Source organism: Microtus pennsylvanicus, chromosome 9 (assembly GCF_037038515.1).
Source record: "Microtus pennsylvanicus isolate mMicPen1 chromosome 9, mMicPen1.hap1, whole genome shotgun sequence".
NCBI classification, from domain to species: domain Eukaryota; kingdom Metazoa; phylum Chordata; class Mammalia; order Rodentia; family Cricetidae; genus Microtus; species Microtus pennsylvanicus.
The window spans coordinates 87,070,810-87,093,420 of NC_134587.1; the positions used below are offsets into that span (position 1 = coordinate 87,070,810).

Here is a 22,611-nt window from a genome sequence, read left to right on the forward strand (position 1 = left end):
TGTTTTCTTGTCTGTCGCTTCACCCCTCTCGTCCTCTCTAGTGACCAACCACTGCGTCTTTCTCTCATTGTCCTTGTTCCCCTGCAGCTTCACTTCAGGCCAGCCTGCCAAAACCAATCTGGGGCTGACTGGAGCCAGGCCTAGGGATAAGGTAGCTGTATTTAGACCTGGCTAGAGAGACCACGAATTATAACCCCGAACACCAGCCTTGTGATGGACTGCAATCAGAATATAACCCACTAGCTGGATATCATCTGGGTTTGATCCATTGATTCTTTTTAAAATTTCATTTCTATTTCTTGGAAATAGCCAGACGCAATATTTAGTTGCTGTTTTTCACCCTGAAGAATTGCCAAGGTAAATGATGCTGGCCCCTTAGGATAATAATTTAGCCATTTGGAGTGTAGAAGAAAAAGGAGGGGGGATTACCAGCAAGCTTCATGTTTTGTTCTCGCTTCTTGATTTGAAGCTATTTATTTATTTTTTAATGGCAAGGGAAGTAATGTTGGGGAGAATTGTCTACATCTACCTGATAAACTAAAACTCTGTTTGCTAGTACAAAGAACGAATCAGCTTCAGTTTGCTGCGGCTGAAGGTGCTTTCTTGCAAGCTGTGCTTTAGAGTTTAATCTACATTGTCTTTACCCAATAGCTACCATAAATCAAGCTTGCCTTCCAGATGCATTTGGCCTGTAATGTAAGAGTGATAAAAAAACAAAAACAAAAACACCAACGAGTAAATGCAGAGCCCATTTTGCAAAGCTCAATTACACCAGCATCACGAGAAACACCACATTTCTCATAAAAAATAAACCCAAACAATAAAAGGTGGGGCTTCTGTCAAGCGCCAAGAGACAGCAGAGAGAGAGGTTCTGAGGTTGGAAATCTTACTACACATCCAAACTGCGGTTCAAACTTAGGAGGACTGCAAAGAAAGACGTCACCTTTCAATGGCTGGCCTGTGTCCTTCAACATTCATACTGGTGACTTTGAAAGCTGTGAATATTTAAACCAGCTCTAACTTATCCTCACGGATGCAGGAAGAAGCCGTCACTGCACACAGAGTGGGAGAGGAAGGCTATGGTCCTAAGAGTCTCAGAGCGCCCTCAGCAAGACGAGGCTCAGCTGATATCCAGAGACTGAGCACCTGGAAGTGTGTTACATGCAAGCTCTAAATTTCCCAGGGAAGAATTTCCTTTTAATGGTTTGAAGGTTTTGACGACTGGCATGAGTCATGGCCTACACTTCGTGTAGACAGGTGAGGGTGGCAGGTGGCGAGCCCTGCCTGTGTAGGTAGGACGTCTACACAAGAGCAGCGCTGGATGCAGCACTGAGCTGCGCATGCGCCTATCGCTCGCCAAGCGTTACTCACCCTGAGTTTCCGGCCGAACACGTTGACTTTGCCCTGGGCTTGTTCTTTTCTGAATCTCCACTCTACCAGATTCTGCCCGTTCTCCCCGGGGAGGGTCATGTTTCTTTTGGCCACCGTAGGATTCGCGGTGCCAGCCAGAACGTGGGGCTCTGTCTGGTAGTGTGAATCTAGACCGCTGGCGTAGATGATTCTAAGGGAGCCATCGTAACCAATCTGGTAACTGTTTCTTAATTGGTCTAAAAAGAGAGAGAGAGAGAGAGAGAGAGAGAGAGAGAGAGAGAGAGAGAGAGAGAGAGAGAGAGAGAGAGAGAGAGAGAAACAGAAAACGTGAACCATCTGACAGGAGTGCATTCAGAACGGAGAAATATTTCTAAAACACCGAGACTCACTTTTAAAAACGAAAAGGGTACTTAATGATATTGCTATGGTCTGGAGAGCTAGTGTCCCCTCAGAAATGACTTAGGTGTTGGGAACTCAGTCTTCAGTTTGTGAGGTTAGTTTTGGAATCTCTGACAATTTTAGGTAATACCTATCTGAAGGAAGTACATCACTGGACTGGATACCTGATACCAATCAACCTACCTCCCTTCTTCTCCCCCTCTATCTTTTCCTGTCTCTCTCTCTCCTTCCCCCACCTCCTTCCTGTACACCATGAGGTGAAGAAACTCTTTGACTCTGTGTTTTCATCATCAGGATGTGTTGGCCAATTGCATAGGCAAGCAGCCATGGTCTGAAACCTCTGGACGGGTACGCTAAATAAATCCTTCCTTCCATTGCTTCTGTCATGGTGGCAAAATGTAAGGACTACAGATGTCCTTCCAGAGGGTAACAGGGAAGCTGCTGGCATTTCATGCTATCAGGGTTTTGGTTGAAATATCAAAGGCGAGATTCAGGAGAACTGAAAAGAACCAAAACTTTAGTAGAGGGAATGAAGGTTCACCTTTTTTTTTTTTTAGCATGTAGTCTTTAAATAGGCTGGGTGTCCATCTCCAGTGTCTTAGAGGAGTTCCTTCCCCTATCTGTATCTTGTACCTTTTGTCAAGGATACTTTGAAAAGATCAGTATCCATAGTTTGCATACTCAAAATATAAAGGGATATTCTCCCCCAAAACAACTTTTAAGAAAAGGGATATATATATATATATATATATATATATATATATATATATATATATATATATCCCTCTTATATTATAGACTAGTGCCTCTGTCTCAGTGTAAGACTTTGGAATAGTATAGGATCATTCGTAGAAGAAATACAAGCAAGAAATATTACAGTTAGATGACTGTAATGGATAAGTTTTTAAAAAGAAAAAAAATGAAACAAACAAAAACAAGTCAATTCAAAGCAAACCCAAGCAGACTAAGAGAGGTTTAATACAGGTTTTAGTAAGTATTCTGAGCTGAGAAAAAGTTCAGATATATAAATGGGTTCTTGGGATGTGGGGTAAAATCACCATGGTGTATGGCTTCAGATACCACACTCTAGTTGATCACAGCACCTCACCTCGAGTTACTGCAGTGAGGTGCCAGAGGAGAAGGCATGCTCTCAAAAACTGTTGACTGATACAAAGCCGGTAGGGGGACATGCATCTAAAGCTGGAATTAAGTTGTTATATTAAGTAACAATGGAAAAAGGCATTTTACAAGGCTAGCATTGTTCTATACACTTTATGGCACGTGCATGCACACATATAATACTGCCTGCAGGGCCTTGCTTCACCAGTATCTCTAAACATTCCTGCCTTCCCTTCCCCTCATCTGGTTTATCTTAGAACACGGAGGACCGCATTCTACTTTGGTCCTACCGATACTTTGCCTGTTGATCGTTTCAAACCCTGCCTTTGCTTTACCTTGAACCATGGTGTAGAAAGAATCGATGGAGGACAAATTGGAAGTGATGCTGACGTCCTCGTCTCGGCTGGATGACTCGAGGTCCACCGTGATAGCCTTGTCCATATCCCCATGTAAGCTTGTAACCACTCCGGTTGGAAACGTGACATTCGTTAGCCGGCCTTCGCTGTCATAGCTGAACGAGAGAAGCATCGTGTGGTGTTAACAAGGGAATGGCGGGCACTTTTTACCTGTACATTTAAGGCCTGCCAGTATTAGCAGCACCAATTTGGAGGGGTATTTGTCTTTGTGCTTGAGTTACGCCGAGTGAGGACTTCAAACACGCTTTGAAGTAATCAGAGGCCTGTTTAACACGGAAAAATCTCACTGGTGAGAGCAAGGGTAAACAGACCAGTTCTCCATCTCAGCATTTCAGTCTTTGAAGTGTGACCAAAACCCACCTGCACATCTAATTTGCTGTTTCAAAGGGAACATGGTTGCTGATATTAAATTCCTTAGTATTCCTTCACATTTTCTGCCAAGTAGACGTAATTCCGTGCTCCGTGCTTTTAAGGTTATTTTAACTAAGCCCTCCATGAGTGTGCAACATGCACACACATATATGTACCCCTGTCAAACATATCTAAAGGATTATTTTAGAACCTTGAGGCATTTTCAACACATTAACTAGAAGAAAAACAGCCTTTCAAAGACTCTTTCTGGAGAGTGTCGGGGCTGGTACCCAAACCAAGTGAAAGCTATCCCAAAGCTCTGTGTCAGTCCATCCCTAGCCCTAAGGATGCTAGACACTTCTCAGTGATTGGCATGGTCTAGGACTTTAGTGACCGCAATATCCTTCCTTAAAAATGACTGTGGTTTTTTTTTTTCCAAGACAGGGTTTCTGTGTAACAGCTCTGACTGTCCTGGAACTCACTATGTAGAACAGGCTGGACCCGAACTCACGGAACTGTGTGTTTTCGTTTGCTTTTTTTTTTTTAAGAAAAATATTTATTTTTATCATGTGTACACGTCAGGGTATGTACACATGCATGCAATGCCCACGGGACACAGGTGAAGGTGTAGGGTGCCCCGGAAGGAGTTCCAGGTGCCTGGGAGCCTCCTGACGTGGGTGCTGGCAACTGAAGCTGGGTTCTTTAGAGGAAGGGCAAGTGCTCTAACTTCTGAGCCACCTCTTCAGCCCCCATCCTCTCTGGTCTATACTGCTATTCTAGGACTGTGTGCTATCGCAAGTGGCTTATTATATTTAGCGAAATGAGATACAGTATTTCTGGACATCTAACAGTTCTTTGATATTATTTGATATTATTACATGCTTATTTTTTTTAGCATACAAATATGGGAAACTGGGCTGGAGAGATGGCTTAGCCGTTAAGAGCACTGGCTGCTCTTCTAGAGGTCCTGAGTTCAATTCCCAGCAACCACATGATGGTTCACAACTCTCTATAGTGAGATCTGGTACCCTCTTCTGGTATGCAGGCAGAACACTGTATACATAATAAATAAATCTTTAAAAAAACAAATATAGGAAACTTATTTAAATGTTAGGGTCCATTTTAAAACCATGCCATGATGATAAAAACGTACCACAGGAACAACCCTTGACTAAGAATTCAATTATTTTGAATTTTCCACTTGTGACATCAGCAGAGAAAAATTAAAAAAGATGAGCATATTATCTGAACAGGGAAAACCAAATTCAGAATTCTGAATGAAAATTTGGAAGTGTCCTTGTAGCAAGCTCAGAAGCAGTGATGGTGGAGAACGGATATTTTTAGCTGAGGGTGAAAACTGCCAGGGATGGGCAAACACACAACCACTACGAGAATTGCAGAGCAGTGTGGGACGCAGGGCAGAAAAGCACACAAATGTTTGCAGTTACACGGTCCCAGGCAGTGAAGACGGCCAAGACAGAGGTCTGCCCGTGCTGACCCATTAACTCGAGAGGGCTCAGGGTCAGTGAGATCTCGAGTTTGACTGACGTGGTCTGACAGCCTGCCATGCGGCTGCCGCGGTGGGAATGGGCACTCAGGGGGAAGTGAGGAGAGAAGGAGGACGAGAGAGACGAATGCGCCATTAAGTGTCATCATTGCTTGGACTCGGAAAAGGCAGCGCCAAAGAAACAGAGCAGACATCCTTCCCTCCTCAGCCATCCCAGAGCCCCGAGCAGATTAAGCCACAGATGAAAGAAATCCAAAATAGTTTATGGCTGTCACTGCTTTCCTGAAGACATTATTGACCTTGAAACAAGCAGGCATTGGCTCGTTCACACGGCAAAGCGGAGAGGGAGAATTATGGACGAAAAATCAGTCTCAAGTCAAGGCTTCTATTCAGTATAACTCTTGCATCCCAGTGTACTGCTCACAGCTCCTTTGGAAATTAACAGCCTTTTGAATGCGCGTCCATAGGGATCATTCTGGACCGCAGTGGCCCTCCCCCATCTAGTGAGTGGCAAGATGAAGATGGTGTGGTTAAGTCACTTGCCCAGGCTCTCATGGCGGAGCTGTCAATGGAGCTGTTAGGCACCTGACCTCAGCTCCATTGTCCATTCTGTAAATCACAGGGTCCAATTCAAAGCGGAGACCTGTGCTTTACCCACCCGCACGATCTCACTCTCCAGCAGCGTGCTGATTCATTCCTGCCACCGACCTGCCCTTTTGCGGGTTTATATTTCCCAGCCCCATTCAATCTCAAGCAGAAACTTCACCTTTCTCCTGTAGAAAGCATTTCGCCAACCTTTGACTTGATGCTTTCATTGGCTTACCGCTCATTCTCTTTCCTTCTGGGCAGGCATTTTCCTATCCCAGGAGGTTGAGCACACGGGGATCCAGGCCAGGATGCTGAACATTCTAACGGCAACGTGTTAGCTTTTGGTTCTTTGGGAAATAAAAATAAAAGTAACCTTTGGAGACGGTACAGTTAGAATGACATAAGGAGAGGCTGGCTCCTCAAGGGCTCAGCTTAACAGTCTGGCCCCGGAAGTTCCGACCCTGTGCCAGCCAACAAGAGGCTAAATCTAAGTTAAGGCATTAACGGGACTAGAGTTTGCAAAGAAGGAAGGCCGGGAATGAGTGGGAGTCCTCAGGGTATCTTCATGTCTAGTTATCCATCAGTTTCTGTGCACAAGGGTACTGAGAACCCAAAGAGAATACAAAGTAGTCATATAGGTGAAAGTTGCCTCCTCACAGTGAGTGCCCCTCGGGTCCCTAGAGGGACCAGAATGTAGGCAGAGATGTCTCCAGCTGGAGAAGCCAGTGGGGACCTCCTTGAGGAGATCTCTGCTCTCAGGCCTGGATAACAGAGATTTTCACAGGACTGGGACGGGGAGGGGATGCGGAAGCTGGAGGTAATGGAGATCTTGAATGAAGAGCATTGAAGCTGTTAGGACTGGGAGACAGGGAAGTTAGCCACTGAGCCTTTAGTGGCTGGGTCTTGGCAGCAGAACTCTGTAGGAGAGTCAGACCTTGAGACTGAGCAGGCTTCATGTCACGGGGAATGTTGATGGGAGTCTCTGTGAGGCTGTGTGATTCCCCTCTGAGGAAGGCTTTAGGAAAGCAGCATTTAGGTAGGCTGTCGATGAGAAGTACTGATGGAGCTTACCAAGAGGTGGCAGGCCAGGCTATGAGAGCTCCCTAGACTTACTGATTACCCAAAACATAGGGAAAGCATCAGGACCAACACAGGGCCTTTAAATGAAGGGCTAGATACCATCTTTTACCCCTACCGCTTCATAAAGGAAGGGTATTTAATTGCATTGAAGACCGAAAGAGCCTCATTTCAGGCTGAGAGAGAATTGGTTAAAAGAAATACACTCCGGGGTTGAAAACATATAGTACCGTCCCTTGTTATCACAAGGGACACAGGGGAAGGGGGCTACTCCTGTGTGTAATTTTGTGTTTCTGCTAGATGACAAAGGGCAAGCTGGTGATTGGACAAGACATGTACAAACAGATGGTGATGAATGAGGGGACCAGAAAAGCAAGGCTTCTGTTCAGATTCTACTAGGTATCCCTAGGGAGGGTCTGGAATGAGGGTTTGGTGGCCTACTTTAAGAGCAGAAAGGACAGAGAGGGCCCCTTTGGCATGACAAGAAGAGGAAACACAGTTTCTGTGACCCATCTTGGGGAAGAGGACTTCCATGTTCTATGGCATGCTTCTGGAGTGAAGCAAGGAAGAAGAAAGGAAGGTGGGGGAGTGATCAGGATGTTTCTAGTCTCCTACCATTTAAAGCACTTAGCACAATAAAGCCAGGCCTTTGGGTGCTGTGTCAAGAACCCCCACAAAAGCAACATGAAAAGAATTCTCATCATCCTTGCTTGGTTTTTCATTTCAGTGCAGATCAATGAAGACCTTTTCATAGACCAGGACCCTTGTCAACAGAAAAGAAAATGAGTCAAGGGAGAGACTTTAAAGTGACCAGAGGATTCTGGGTAAGGCATTGAAACAAAAGAATCCGTTATCAAAAGAAGAAAATTTTCAGGCAATGTACCAGCAATAACCAACGGGAAGGCTCTGACCCTGGGAGATCAGCGACCTTCCAATCTAATCCATAAACCGCCGGACATCGCCTCTGCTTATGTGCCGCTCATGAGTGGCTTGGCCTCAGTGCACCAGACTGCCCCAGTTCGTGTATTAAAGATGTAGTTTTTCTTTTATGAGCCTTTGGAATTTATAATGCAATAGGCTCTAGGGAATGTGAGCAGAACGCCGACTTCATGTTCGCCGCTCCACTTGTTGGGTAACCTCGCAGCTCCTGATCCACCGCATAGCACGGTCTTAGCTGCTCCCAGCTGACCCCTCTTCACAGAGGACTCTGCTTGGAAAAGACACTCTCCCTCAGGCTCTCCCTGACCTTTGGCTCTTGCAGCGATGGGGTACCCTTTTTTATGGCGATCTATTTATTTGACTTTAATTTTGATTGCATTTTTTTTTTTTGCCTAGACTAGCTACTTTAGCTTTTGGAGAGCGTTTTCAAAACTCCTTTTATGTTTCTGAGCAGCAAGATTATTAGTAAATGCCTCAGAGTCATAACCTCGATCCTCTCCCTCCTTTCCATCCACAGACATGAAGTGTGCTACTCTTCATTTTCCTTTCATATTGTTTTTCACATACTTATGCTCCCATTCCCACGGCTGCCCTTGGACAACTGGTCTACCTGCCTCTACCCACACTTTCTGGTAACTATCTGGAACATTATGATTACAATACTCCTGTGCTTAAGTATCTTCAGTAGATTTTCCATTGAGAGAAACACTGACTAAGCGGCACGCTTAACAGCTCTGTGTCAACAGGCTATTGCTACTGTAAATTTATTCAAGTGCAAACCATTTGCAGTTCCCTAAAGCACTGGAACTTGCTTGACTTCAGTACTGCTGTTAGGATGGGTCCTTGAGTGGAATGTTTAAGCACAGTCATAGATGGGCTTTATCATCTTCCCAGAGTTTCTACTATTATCTGACTCTGTTTCTCGGTAGGTGTATGGATTTGCTCTTAGACTTGAATCACAGTGAACGTTCCCTGAAAGAGTCATGGGCCCCTTTCAGTGTGCCTCTTATACATCTGATAGCGTAAACTTCTGTTCACTTGAACCAATAAAAACAAAACCAAGAAAATCTACTCATTGTTGTCACCTACTGTGACAATTTTCTCTATCGTGATAATTTAAAACAACCTAGCCATTACTGTGGTAAGGGATGCAGTTACCAACCCATCAGAGCTGAACAAGAATGCAGGAGTCATTTCCTTGATCCTCATTCTTGATGCAGGACAAGTAAACCAATAGAAAAAAAAAAAAACAGAACAGGACTCATTTATACTTGAATGGTGGGTTGATTTGCCATTATGATGTTAATAATAATGTGATTTGTAATATTAACCCCAAGATTTTACATATAAATATTTCTTAACAATTATATCAGAGACAAATCATTTCTTTTGAGTTCAATAGCAATGTTCCCAATAGGAAATCCTCCAAAGTTGGGAAGACATTAGGAAAAGCAGCTAATATCATGATAATTAGAGTAATCAAGTGACATCAAGGTGACAGGGCCTTTTCATAGGTACTGACATCGAGGTGACAGGGGAAGAGGAAATCAAGAAAGAATAAAGAAGTCACTGGTTTGTTTTTAACACAGGTTTTCTTTCAAGTGCCGAGAGGATCTTGAGACAGGGATGTGAACAGACAGGAGAGGGTGGGTTATACCTGCTTACATTTCTTTGCCTGGGTGAGTTTCCTTAGGAGGTATTGCTCTTAAGGGACAGGCTCTAACCTGTGCTTCTTCCACGAGACTGGCAAGGGCAGCAGCCTGCCACTCTCTCTTTGTCCTAGGAAATGGATGTGTGTGAATAAAAGGGAAAGACTGCGAGCAGGAGAAAACTTTTTGAGGGTAGGCATTTATTCTATTTACAAAGAAGCCTCCTTTATCACTGAGTGGCTGTGATTACCACCAGCATAATATTACATAAGATTCTCGTTTCAACAGAGATGCGATGTGTATCGTTGTTTTTGTACAGGAAATCTGGTAACTCTTAGTCAATGTTTCTTATGGGATAAGTGTTAACAGAGGCCAAGAGAAATTGGAAGAACGGTAGAGTCACAGATTTGTTACAGTAAGGAGGAATTTTTCGTTGCCAAGAAACCTTTCATTTCATAAATAAAGGTAGTTCTGTGGCTTGCCAAGCATCGTCGTTGGGAGTGACAAAATTGGTCCTGGAGTCAAGGTTTTTACTCTAGTCGAGCATCTTTCCCATTCAACCAAAGCTTCGTAACATGGAAAAAAACAAGGAAAAAGAGAGGAGGAGAAGAAGGGGGCAAGCAGAGAATAGAAAAAGAATGGCATAGGAAACCAAGGACACACACCAATGGCTTGGAAAACCCAGGTGAGTACCAACGAATGCAAAGGTACACAGTAGTAGGAGACTACTGTGTAGTCTACTGTTTACTAGAGCATTGCTTAGCAAGTGGGTAGGCTTAGAATGCAAAGAATAAGGGAACACTGAGACCAATATGATGTCTGTTCACCATCTATGAGAGGGTAAATGGATGCTGTTTAGTTTCCAGAGGGAAGAGGAGTACAAAAGAGTAAACAAAAGGGGATCAGGGCTGGGGAGATGGTTCAATGTGTAGAGTGCTTGCCAGGCAAGCATGAAGACTCCAGTTCAATCCCCAGCACAGCAAAGCTAGGGGTTGCTATTGCTGCAGCCCCTGAGCTGGTTGTAAGCCCAGCACTGGAGAAGTAGAGATAGGCCTGGGGCTTGCTGGCCTAGTCTACTTGGGTGATCTTTAGGGCAATGGGAAATCCTGTCTCAAAAGATAGGGTGGATGGTGCCTCCTGAGGAATGACTCTGAAAGTTCTCCTTTGACCTCTGAACCTGTATGCACATACCTGAACATGCGTGCACATACATATGCACACATATAAGAGATAAATACAGCAAGTGATATCACGTAGGAGAAGCAATTTGAACATTACGAAGAATCGGGTCTCAAGAAAGCGGATCCTTGAGTGTTTTTACAGGGCACTACTTTTACTTCCACAGGGAAGTGCAGACTGTCAAGTCATGATTCCGAACAGCCTCTCCAGCCACTGGTACCCAGAGCTTCTACACCCCTTTCGCTGTGACTGCATTCGCTCCTAATTTAGTTCTCTCGGTAGCTCCAATATCACATATGCATCTCAAGAACTGGTTTTTCCTTAAGATCTAATCATATATTTCTTTCTCTTTCTTTTATTATTATTTTTAAGACCATGTCTAACTAAGTTCCCCGGGCCGGTCTTGAACTCATGGTCTTCCTGTCTCAGTCTTTCAAGAATTAGGATAAAGGTGTTCAATAACATACACGTTCTTACACAGCTATCTGTTTTGATCACATGTAACAGTACCACGGGAACTTACATTCATAACTTCCAAATCTGAACTCCCTGTACATTTCTGCTGTTTTCTTTTCTATTTTGTCAACTATGATCGGAAGACAGGGAGGAGCTCCCAGAGATTGCCCATTTATTCATCTGATGATTAACTGAAGTTGTGATTAGTGCCAAGTCTGCATTCAGCTCTCCACGTCTTATTCATAACTTTCTTTTTCTCCTTGTACTTTCTACTTTTCCCCCTTAAGTCCATGCTCACGTGGTCACCAAACTGACCATGTGGCTTCCCAGTTAAATTCCCCTAATTGCACCTTTTCTATCCAGTGTGGAAGATTCCCCAGCCGGTCCAAATCCTAAACACGTCATTTAAGCCCTACTTGGGCAGAACCGCACTCTCCCGAAATCTTTCCAGAGTCTCATCTCCCAGTATCCCCGGGCATCATGCTTCAGTTATTCTAAGGTGCATGTTTGTTCAAATCCTGCCATGCTCAGCCTGCCCAGCCGAAGCTTAGCTCCCGTCTGCCAGCTCCACCTCTTCCTCGCTTAACTGAGATGTTTGCCTACCCTTGTCCCCTGTCTGACTCGGATGAGCATCCTGGTCGCCTGGCCTGGGCTGCCTGCTGAGCAACACTGTCTTAACACTTACCACACTTCCGAGTATTTCCTCATTTGTCTGGGGCCCAGCAGATGCTGGACTTACCATTTTCCAGCATTTATGTCCGCACCTGCCATCATCCCTATATGTGTATGATGCCCGGAAAGCAGTGGATAAATGGGGCATGTTCCCTGACCAAAGGGCATGGGCCAAATCCTCACCTGAGTGGAGCCTCAGGGGTTGGAAGTATTTAATAGTTTGCTAACCAGTTTGCTGTTGTAATGCGGCATTTAAGAAGATCGCCTTTTTCCTTGAGATGGCTTAACTCCTTTAAAGGGTGGCCCAGAAGGGCAGTGCCAGGTGGGACACACCCATACGGGACTGACTATGGTTGAGGGGATGGCTTTGTGAGGTATGCCTTAATATTATATTAAAAAGAACTCTTCATTAAATCAGTAGGATATAATTGAAGTGATCTCTTATGGAATACGCACATAACAGATATGTAAGTAAAGAGAAACTGCTGGTTGTAACCCATCTCCCTCGCTCTAAGTTAAAACTGATCACTGCGTATAGCCACTGTGACCTTCCTTTAGGTTTTCAGTTAGCCATCCTAAATGCCTTTTGGTTTCTATAGGAACAGTCTGACCCACTCAGATTCATGTAGATGGAGGTAGTGGAGGGCCATGCTATTGCTCCTCATCACAACATTCTTGGGATTTGGGTTTTAGTTCCATAGTCCGTATCCTCTGAATGGGAAGTACTGTATGTCTGCCTCTGTAGGGACCTAGCTCTTTTTTTTTTCTTTTTGAGTTTGACATAGAATGAGGTCTTTATTTCATCTGATGCCAGACTAACATTCATTACTTGCTTAAATTTAAATCTATCTATTTATTTAAAAACCAACACTTTTTAGTTTTTGATTTCTATATACATTTAAATCAAAGGCCTACTTATGGGGGAAAAAAAATCTTAATTTTTTTCAGACTTCTTTCCTTACCATATACTTAAATAGGGGTGAACACTTGAATCCTTTTTAGGTAGAACTAGAAAGTGATATTATTTTTTAGAAGTAAGAAATAAAAATCCGATTATTTTTATGGCTATGCACAAGCACTCGTGGCATGGCATATTTGTGGAGGTCAGAGGACGGTGTTTTTGGTAGAATCATTTTTCTCCTTCTACCTTTACCTGGGTTCCAGGTATCAGGACATCAGACTTGGTAGCAAACACCTTTAGTTGCTGAGCCACCCTGTTGGCCCAAAGCAGTATTTCCTTATATCAGCTCTTGTCTCTCCTCTTCCCTCCTTCCCTCCCCTTCCATGTATCCCCCCTTCAGACTCACAGGCTGATCAAGCTTTGGGATGGACTTGCAGTCAATGCCTGAGTGGTTTACACGATGCAGCAATAATGGGATGTCGTAAGGAACAAAGGCGCGTGGATGATGCCCCGCCATCTAATCTCTTTCTTAGCGTTGCCCTTTCTTGATCTTAGGTCAGAGTTCAGAAGAGAAGGGTCATGTCCTCAACATCTATAGGCTCTAGATGTCTGGAAATGACTCCTGGGCTTTCGCTGCCTGCCACACTTCCCTGGGAGAGCTGCAGGGCGAGTAGGAAGGAACAAGGGCTGCTATGCGGGCTTCCATTTTACCACCTCAGAAATGAGCGGGAGTTGATGCACAATTCCAGAAAATTCTCGATCGTCAATCTGTAGCTCTGTGGCAACGAAAAGGGAAAGCTACCCTGACCCGTCGTCCACGTGAATCTCTTCTCAAGCGACCATGTAAAGTGGTGCACATGTGTCTTGCTCTTTGGGTAGATTATCTGATGAGTGCTTCGCAAGGCAAGTTGATGAAGTGCCTGGCGAGGCTATCAGAGCACCTACCAGATGCAGACACTAGGCTTAGAGAGGGAAGGCCACATTTAGAAGCTGAATTACTCATCTTTGAGCCATTAGGAAGTAATTTAGCACCTGAAAAGCATTAATTTGCTGAATGGATCACACTGAAGGAGTTAATGTAGCTTTGCTGCAATGGCCACGTCTCCACACTGGAGCAGACACGCTGGCCTCTGAAGACTAGCGCTGTTCCCGTTTGTTTAATCTGGACTACAGAAAGGAGTTGGAATAAATCAAATACTGACGAAAGTATTACCTTGATAGTGTACTGGTGAATGTTTGGAATGTACCTTAGTGACGATATTCAATGGTCTACACAGTTCTCACTGACTTCCTGCTGCAGGCAAGACTATCAGAGAACTAACCAAAATAGCAGACAGTGGAAAGAAGTGCTGGAATTTCCCCATGATTTTCAGTTTTCTGCTGATAAAATTGCTCCGAAGTCAGTCCTGAGTCCCTAAATGCTGTCTCTCACAAAGAAAGAGAGACGCGGGGACTATCAAAGGGAGACTGAGGGCTATTCATTGTAAGTAGCATTATTTGTAAAATGGGGACTTAATTCTTAATGCTGTTTGTGGACAGAAATCACAATGACCTGCGGTTTGTCAGATGGTTTCAAAGGAGTGATCCTCAGTTCTGTCAGGTGGAAGCCATCTCTAATCAGCCCCTACCTCAGCCGTGATCAGAGGGATGCCTGCCTAAGAACACAGCACGACACCATTGTTGGGTGATTCCAGCCGCTGCCGTGTCAACAAGCAAGGACGCATCTTTCTTAATTTGACATAATTACCCTTGAGTTTCGCTGCTTTATTTGTGCCTTCTGTAGACTGTTTTGGATTAGAAAGTGTCCTACGGGTGCCATAGCTAGCATTTTTACCCCTTTCTTCTTTGAGGTCCCTTTTCCTGTATTCTCCCAGGGTATCAGAATAGGTGGGGGTGGGTACGTTATATGTCTGTGCCATGGGCATGGAGTTGGGTTCATTATGAAGAAATGATTCAGAAGCTCATTCTGAAATTGCAAAGCTTGAATGAGGGACAATAAAGAACCCAAACGAGGAGCTGGAGACCCATATATACCTTCAGAAACGGGGAAATGTTGAAACTCATTTATTTGCTCTGTAAATCTGAATACAGCTCACCAAAGATCACACGGCTCCACAAACACAGAGCTCCAAATATTCAAACTCCCAAGACGGGAAAATTGCCACTAACCTGCTGCTATGCATGTGCAGATCAGTTAGAATTCATATCCCCCCCCCTAACGTTTTCTTCTTCAGCCAGAAGAAGCGCCTCTAGAAATGCCGAAACCCTTGTATTTTATGTGGGCAAGCGAGCAGAGAGCTGTGAAATGTCATTTCCTAGTAAATAATTTATTCCATCGCCCAATTCCATACCCTGGATTTGCTTCTGTGTGCACTCAAGTGTAAGAGCTATGGTTTTACTCTGGGTATGAGCTTGTTAAATAATACATTTTTAGCAGGTGAGATCCTTGTGGTCTCTCTGGAATTACTTTAGCTAAGAAATTATAGCATAGGGCAATGGTTTAAAGAGTAGGACGCGTTGCCAGGTGGTGGCAGGGTGCGACTTTAATCCCAGCACTCGGGAGGCAGAGGCAGAGGCAGAGGCAGAGGCAGAGGCAGAGGCAGAGGCAGAGGCAGAGGCAGAGGCAGAGGCAGAGGCAGAGGCAGAGGCAGAGGCAGAGGCAGAGAGGCAGAGGCAGAGGCAGAGGCAGAGGCAGAGGCAGAGGCAGACAGATCTCTGTGAATTCCAGGCCGGTATGGTTTATGAAGCAATTTTCAGAACAGCCAGGATTGTAGAGAAACACTCTGTCTGAAAACCACTACCACAAAAACAAAATATCCAAAACAAAACCAAAAAAATAAAGACACGCAACTAGGCTTTTTAGAGAACAGTCACACAGAGGGCTTCCACAGTCACACAGTGGGCCTCCACAGTCGCACAGTGGGCCTCCACAGTCGCACAGTGGGCTTCCACAGTCGCACAGTGCGCCTTCAATCACACAGTGGGCCTCCACAGTCACATAGTGGGCCTTCAGTCACACAGTGGGCCTTCTTTCTACTGTACAGTGAGTCAGAAGTCATAGCCAATCACTTAGAGATAATTATTCAACACCCGAGACATCAAAGCTGAGCGGAAGCCATCAGACACTGTATTGTAGTGGCATGTCCAGAAAGACTTTAAAAAGAATCACAATAGGGACAGAACAACCACAAGCACCACAGAAAGAAACCGCTACAAGTCTGGTTTTGGAAATGAAGGTTTTTATGCTAAAGAAACCATCCATATACTCTAAATTAGAGTCACTCACCTATCTTAGTGACTGATAAGAACCTCAAATAGGGAATCAGCCCCTCTATCCTCTCTGGTACCTGGTATAACACACTATGTTTGCACTGGGAAGGAGAAATGTTTGCTTTCTTTTTAATTTTTTTCTTTTTTGGAGGATAATTTTGTAATTATATTTATGTACAGAAAACTTAGTGGTGTACACATGACCCAGTTTACTGGCAAGTTCTCTGGCCTTTGCCTTTTCCAGCTTGGCAATGCTAGCCACAGACTTTAGATTCAGCATTTTTCCTCCCCAGTGGTGGTGGATTTTGCGGTAATTGGGCCTGACAGCTTCCACCAGCTTAGCCAGAGTACCTTACTCTTCTGAGTTAACCTGTGCAAAGGCCAAAGGGGTGCAAGTCTCCCTGTGGACCAGCTGCCCCAGCCTGGCTTTCTTCCTGATGCAATAGAGGACTGCCATCTTGGGGGTCTACATCATGGGCTAGAACCACCTGCTGAACCTTCCTGTTCTCCACCAAGGTAGTGACTGTACTGACCCCTTCTCAAAGGACAGGAGGTTTCTCAATGGGGACATCCCCTTAGCCAGCAGCCTTCTTCTCAGCACTTGCTTCTTCTCCTGCTCTGTCTGTGGCCTGTAGTTATGGGCAAGCTTAAGAGGCTGGGTAGCCATTTGCCGGTCCAGGGCCTGGGGGATCTGTTACTGCCAGGAGCTACTCTCAACCTCTTCCAGAGGACAGCCCTCTGTGCCTGCAGCCTGATGCACGGGGAAATTTGACAAAGCACGTAAGACCTCTTCTGGGTTGGATGTCCCATCCAGTGCCGAAGTTCCTAGGCCTTTTCTCAAACAGAGGATTCACAACTTTTGGCCTCCTATTTCTTCACAACGGCAGGGGCGGGGCCACCTTCCTCACCTGACCCTCATCCCTTCGGCTGGAGGAGAGCTTTCTTTTTGCTTTCATTTATTCTCTGCCACAAAAACAAGGATTCCGGAGCCTATCATTGTGCCGTAAGAAATCTTTCAACGAGTTTATCCCTAACCCCTTACTTTTGTGAGACAGGGCTTTACTATGTAGTTCCAGCTGCTCTTGAACTTTTGGGGTATCCCGGATTGGTGTACTTCAAACTCCTAATTCTCCTACCTTTGCCTCCTGACACAAACGGCTATATGCACAGTTCTTTCTGCCCTTGCTCCTTAAAAGCAATATTTCAGAATAAAACACTACCAATACAAAGTCTTTATTTTCTAATTCAGTTATTTGAACAACAAGATCAACTGGGAAGTTCTTATTTAAAAAAAAAACAAGTAAACAAGTCCTATTAGGCAAACATCAAAAGATGAAGAAGAAAAATGGGAAACTGCGACATTTTCGGTATTGATGACTGGTGCAGGGGCTTGAACCATCTCAGAGAACAAGAGACCATTTACACAGCATTTTTTCCCCCAAAGGAGCTTGGGGTGAGTCAGCTCTGGGTTTCCTCAGACTCTATTCAATACATGAATATTCGCCCGACTACGTCATTGGCGTCTGCCTCCAATTGAGGGGCGCTGTGTGTGCACAGCGACATTCCAGGAGCTGGGGGAGCCATGGAGACAACAGCTTGCATTAAAAAAAAATACTTTTCCCCGTTTCCTTTGTTCTCACACCACTACTGCAAAATGCTAACGGCACACTAAAGTTTGTAGCAGCAACAAAAATGGACAAACAGAAAACATGCAAGGTCAGTCCTTTGAACTCGCTCCCCTTTTAAAATATCTGTGGCGGGAACTATGGTAACCATATTTTTACAGTAGGCAAACTGATTGACTCCAGGTCTTCCATCTGTTTCTATTTGATAAAAGCTTTCATTTCAACCCTGTTTTAGACACCAGGCTAACTGAGAATCTGGCCACAAACACGTGGGGATTTGGACTGAAAACTGCCATTTCTTACATAAGGTATTTATGCCAAAAGATGATTATAGGCCACCGACCAGCTTAAGAGACTGGTGTGGTGAAAGTCACAGAAAACAGGTGTTTCTCAGTTGGGGATGATTTTTTTTTTTTTTTTTGGTCACAATCCCCTTGTGGTTTTGGTAAAACCTTGACCATTGCCAAACCCGTCAAATCCCCTCTTTACAATCCCATTGTGGTTTTGGCAAAACGCTGACCATTGCCAAACTCGTCAAATCCCCTCTTTGAGGACTTACCAAGCATCTTTCTATGTCTGAATTAGACACACAGGACTACAAAAACATGAAGCAGGACATTACCAGGACAACAGTTCACCAACAGCTACCAAACCACAGGAAGGCAGAGGAGCCAGCTCTCTGTAGGCAGCGGGAGAAAGGGCGTGTGACAAAAGCTGCCAGGCCGCCCACATGCATTCCAGCTAGAACAGAGGCTGGCATCGAGAGGAAGATGAAGGGTTAACATGGCCAAGACTGAGACAACTAGCTTGATGTGTAGGAAGCCCTCTAGTTGGGTACGAGATATGCGAGCGAGAAAGATGAGGAGGGACAAGGCTCTGGGCTAGTAATTGCAGGCTGGCTGGCTCCCCGAGTCCCTTGAGGAACACATGTAGGACAGACACGATTGTTCTTTCATATATCCTTGCTCCCGAGGCGGCTAACTGTGACAGACTAAATGCTAAGTGAGGGCGGCTGCTCACAAGAGATCATCCCAGCCTCTGCTATAGACAAGCAACCAAAGGTAACGTAACAGTCAAAGATTGCAGTTCTGTCTTGGCCGGGATAGAATTGAGCCTGCAGTGGAAAAGCCATGAGTCGATTATTTAAAACGTGAGAAAAAAAGAGAGTTTAGTTTGATGATCAGCAGGTCTGGCACCTGTGAGGTTGGAGGGTGGTTAACACTGGCTAGGTGACTAAGAGCTAGCAGACAGCCAAGGTCAGTGTCGGAGTCAGAGCTGGGCAGAGCTGGGCTTTAACCACTCTTAACTGGTGATTCATAAATAGCTCGTGCTTCTTTCCCTGGTTGGGTCAGGGGGAACAAGCACAGATGGTATGGTTGCTCCAGTGACCTGGTCCATGATAGCCCAGAGATGGGCTGAGAGAGGTTCCAGCACTCTAAAAACAAATTACATCATCTCATCAGGGACTCAGAGGTCCCATCCTATCTACTAGGGCGCTCACAGCAATTGTATGTGAAGGTCAGGATACAGTGGCAGAGATTGTGGTCAAGGCTCCTGTGGGCAGAAGCCGGGGTTAGGTTTTTTTGTTTCTCACCTCCAAGGATCAGAGACAAAGGCGATGTTCTCTGAGAATGGGTCCTGAGGCCTGCCCAATAGGACAAGTTCCGGCTCGAGCCTCGGGAAAGGAGCCTTAGAGGCTCTGACCTTGGAAGAAGTGGTCCCTTTCGCAAGCTCGTACAGAATAACCACAATAAAGACCACCTCATTCGGACACGGCAGTTCTGAATTCCTTAAGCTGGCTGCTCTACTTTTCAAAACCTTTTCAAAAAGCATACATACTTCTTGGCAACCTTTAAAATTACATTTTTTTTTTGCTGAAAATATGTAGAGGAAAACAAACAAAACATTGCTTTCAAAAATTAAAGTTTGAGATGAGGTTTTACTGTTTAATTGCTTTGAACCCACTGCGTCATCCAGGCTGGCCCCAACTCTTGGTCCACAGCCTGCTTCACCCTCCTGAGTGTTGGGATTATATATATGTGTTACTGTTTTTTAAATGAACATGTCTGTTAATTTTATTAGAAAAGTAATTTGCAAACACTGTTTGGTCTAATACTACTCTTAAAATATACCCGAGAGAGTCTGTGCCTGGCTGTAGTTAGATATTGTCATACCAGTTTTCTGAAATAGTCACTTTTGCTGTCGTTTCTCTAGTTGTGCCTGCTAATGACCACACAAATGTGCTCTGTGGCGAGAGAGGAACACACAAACGAAATTTACCAGGCAATACTTTCTTATTATAGTCACAAGACCGATTTGCCTACCAAACCCCTGATTCCTGACAGCGCTTGAATTTCTCAAAGGCTGCAGATATATTTATATAATGATTATGTAATATCACAATATGTAATATACTATATTATATAAATAGATAATATATTACAATATATATTATATGTAAAAATATAATATATTATATATATGTTATAGAGGAGTATGTTTTCTTTTTATCGCTATCCTTCATTAAAAATAAATCCAAATTTGTTTAAACTGTCCCACATCTACCCCACTGATAGAGTGAGGCTGTTTCTCTGATTTCCCAAGCTTGAGTGAATTGGGGGGCTCTCAGTAAACCATCCTGTTGGCTTCCGGTTCGTCCGCTGGTAGTCTCCACAAGGAGAACTGTAAGGTGTTAAGTCTCTGGACCGAACATGTTCAAAAAGGGCCCACAGAGCAGAGCTCGCGCCTTAAGACAGTACTGGGAACTTAGCCTCTCTCTTCTGGCCCTGCTTTCAACTAAAGCGACGCCCTCCCCGAGTCCCACCATGGCTGAAGATCTAATGAGAAGTGCCCTTGCTCTCCTGCCCGGGCCTATCTGATGGCTGCGTTTTCTCTCTGTGCCTTTCCCTCTCCGGCAACAGAGCCTGCTATCCCTTTGAAGGCCCTGCAAAGCAAGTGCCTTCCATCGACTTCCAATTTATTCCTTTCCTATTGCGATCCTGCAATGAAGGAAAGTGATGCTGAGAACAGAATTCTAATGTAATTCAATTGTAAAGGTTTGTTCCTCTGACAAAACCATGCTGCGGCAGAACATTTGTTTTATTAAAAGGGAACCTGTCAAAAAAGAAAAAGCCGTCCGAACTACAGGGGAACTGAGCTCTCTGTGCAGGTTCCATTCCAGAGAAGTTGCACAGAAAATATGTGTGTATTAAACGACTTTTTTTCCCGACAACTTTCATTGTAATCTTAGAGATGTGCTCTTGGAGAAAACACTCCCGCTTCGGCATTCCACTGTGGGAAATCACACAAGGGACAGTCTGCATTTGCCAGTGTCATCTCGGTGCAGGTAATTTCCCCTCCTAGCCTGGGCGATGGGAGTCACGTGAGCAAGCAATCGAAAATGATTTTACACAGGCTCTCACTGTAAAGTACACACACCACAAAATATACAGCAGCTAATTTTCATTTCATTCTCACCGACCTCACAAAATGGGACAGGAGAGCATATCACCCGGGCCAAACGCCCTGGCTTCAGAAGCCTCCTAACCTTCTAAAACGCTTTCCAACGGTGGCCGGTATCCTGATTTGCATTTGGTCCCCAAGTCCCTTAAAGTGTGGCTTATCTTCTCCCACAACTGACTGTGCATAGCTAAGCCCTCTGGGAGATGAGGCTCATGTTTTCAGTCCCGGGGTAACCAGCCATGTTCACTGTAAATGGTGTTCAAAGTTTTTCTTCAATGAGAGCTCCTACCACAGCCGGCTTTATCAGCCAGGCAAATCCAAACCCAGAGGGTTGAGGCCCCCAAACTAAAGCTGCCCATTGTTCTTTGAAAGGTTTGTCACTAATCTGCTAAGTGTACTAGGGCAAAAACGTCAGTTCCTAAGGAGAGGTAAATTTACCGTGGAGCTAAATGAAATTTAATCGCCGAGGAGTTTCACATGCGCGGGTCTCCTCCAAGGCTCTGCATCTAATTTTCATGAGTTTGTCTTTTTCTTTAAAGACAGATAAGAAAATTATAGAAACCTTAGGACCTCAATAATATAGTTTTCTTCAGAACTTAAGCATGTATTATTATTACACACTATATTATGATATCGCTATTTTATAATTAGAATAAAATATTCATATACTTACTCAAAAAATGTTGTCCATCCAGTTTCGTCACTTTTGGTGGCTAAAAGTCCACTGTTGCCATGGTAAGTGAACAAAACTAGTTCCAGTCCTTGAGCGGTCATGCTTTTCAGACATCCATTGGTGCCTATGGTCAACCATATCACTTGGTTATCCGGAGACACCACCCGGACAGGCATCCGATTTGGGTCCCTGCGTATTCGGAGGGTATTGCCATTGCTGTCTGTGACAGCCGTGATGTCGTTGTCATTGCTGTAGCTGAAATTATACAGGTAGTCACCCGTGACTAAGCTCACGGTGTACTGGTGGGTGCCATTGATGTCGAAGATATACAGTTCTTGATCAGTTGGAGAAGCAACTTCATAAAAGTTCATGGAGTTCAATAAAGGCTTGTTCTTTGACACTGCCCGGATTCGAATGTTTCCCAGATCAGCAATGTACAGCGTACCATCTGGAGAGGCGGCTAGGGAGGATGGGGCATTGAGTTTGGCATCTTTGGCATAGCCATCCCCACTCTGATAGCAGTCACAGTTGGCGTCATTTTTGCAGTCACACTCCGAAGGTATTCCCGCCACCAAGGAGATTTCCCCATCTGTTGTGACCTGCCTGATGCGGTTAATTTTCTTCTCATCGGTTTCGGTGATGTAGAGGACCCCGCTGTAGGACACAGCAATGGCCGTAGCTGATTCCAGGGTGGTCTGAACGGCATGCTTCCCCACGGGATACTCCACGCCAGGGACCTGGCAGTGCATGGGCCGTCCGGCAGCGATGCGGACTTGACGGTTTTCAGTGATCTGTAAAACTACATTATTATCCAGGACGTAAATGGAGTTATCCATAGGGTTGATGGCAAGGTCAGTGGGCCATTCCAGACGTACCTTGATAAAGAAAGAAATGACCTGGTTAGTCAGTCACTACACTGTAGTTAATTTGATAGAAGAGTAAATTAGACCATTCAGG

At 44.7% G+C, this 22,611-nt stretch overlaps 1 protein-coding gene across 10 annotated transcripts in view; it reads right to left on the reverse strand.

Annotated features, from left to right (window-relative positions):
• Tenm3 (teneurin transmembrane protein 3) overlaps window positions 1–22,611 on the reverse strand; it is a 458,688-nt gene that overhangs the window by 22,543 nt on the left and 413,534 nt on the right. For all 10 annotated transcript variants that reach the window (XM_075986763.1, XM_075986764.1, XM_075986762.1 and 7 more), the window contains 3 exons: window positions 21,655–22,529; window positions 3,225–3,400; window positions 1,372–1,607 (listed from right to left, as the gene is read on the reverse strand). In XM_075986763.1, coding sequence (XP_075842878.1) covers window positions 1,372–1,607; window positions 3,225–3,400; window positions 21,655–22,529 — 1,287 coding nt within the window. The remainder of the gene's footprint in view (window positions 1–1,371; window positions 1,608–3,224; window positions 3,401–21,654; window positions 22,530–22,611) is intronic.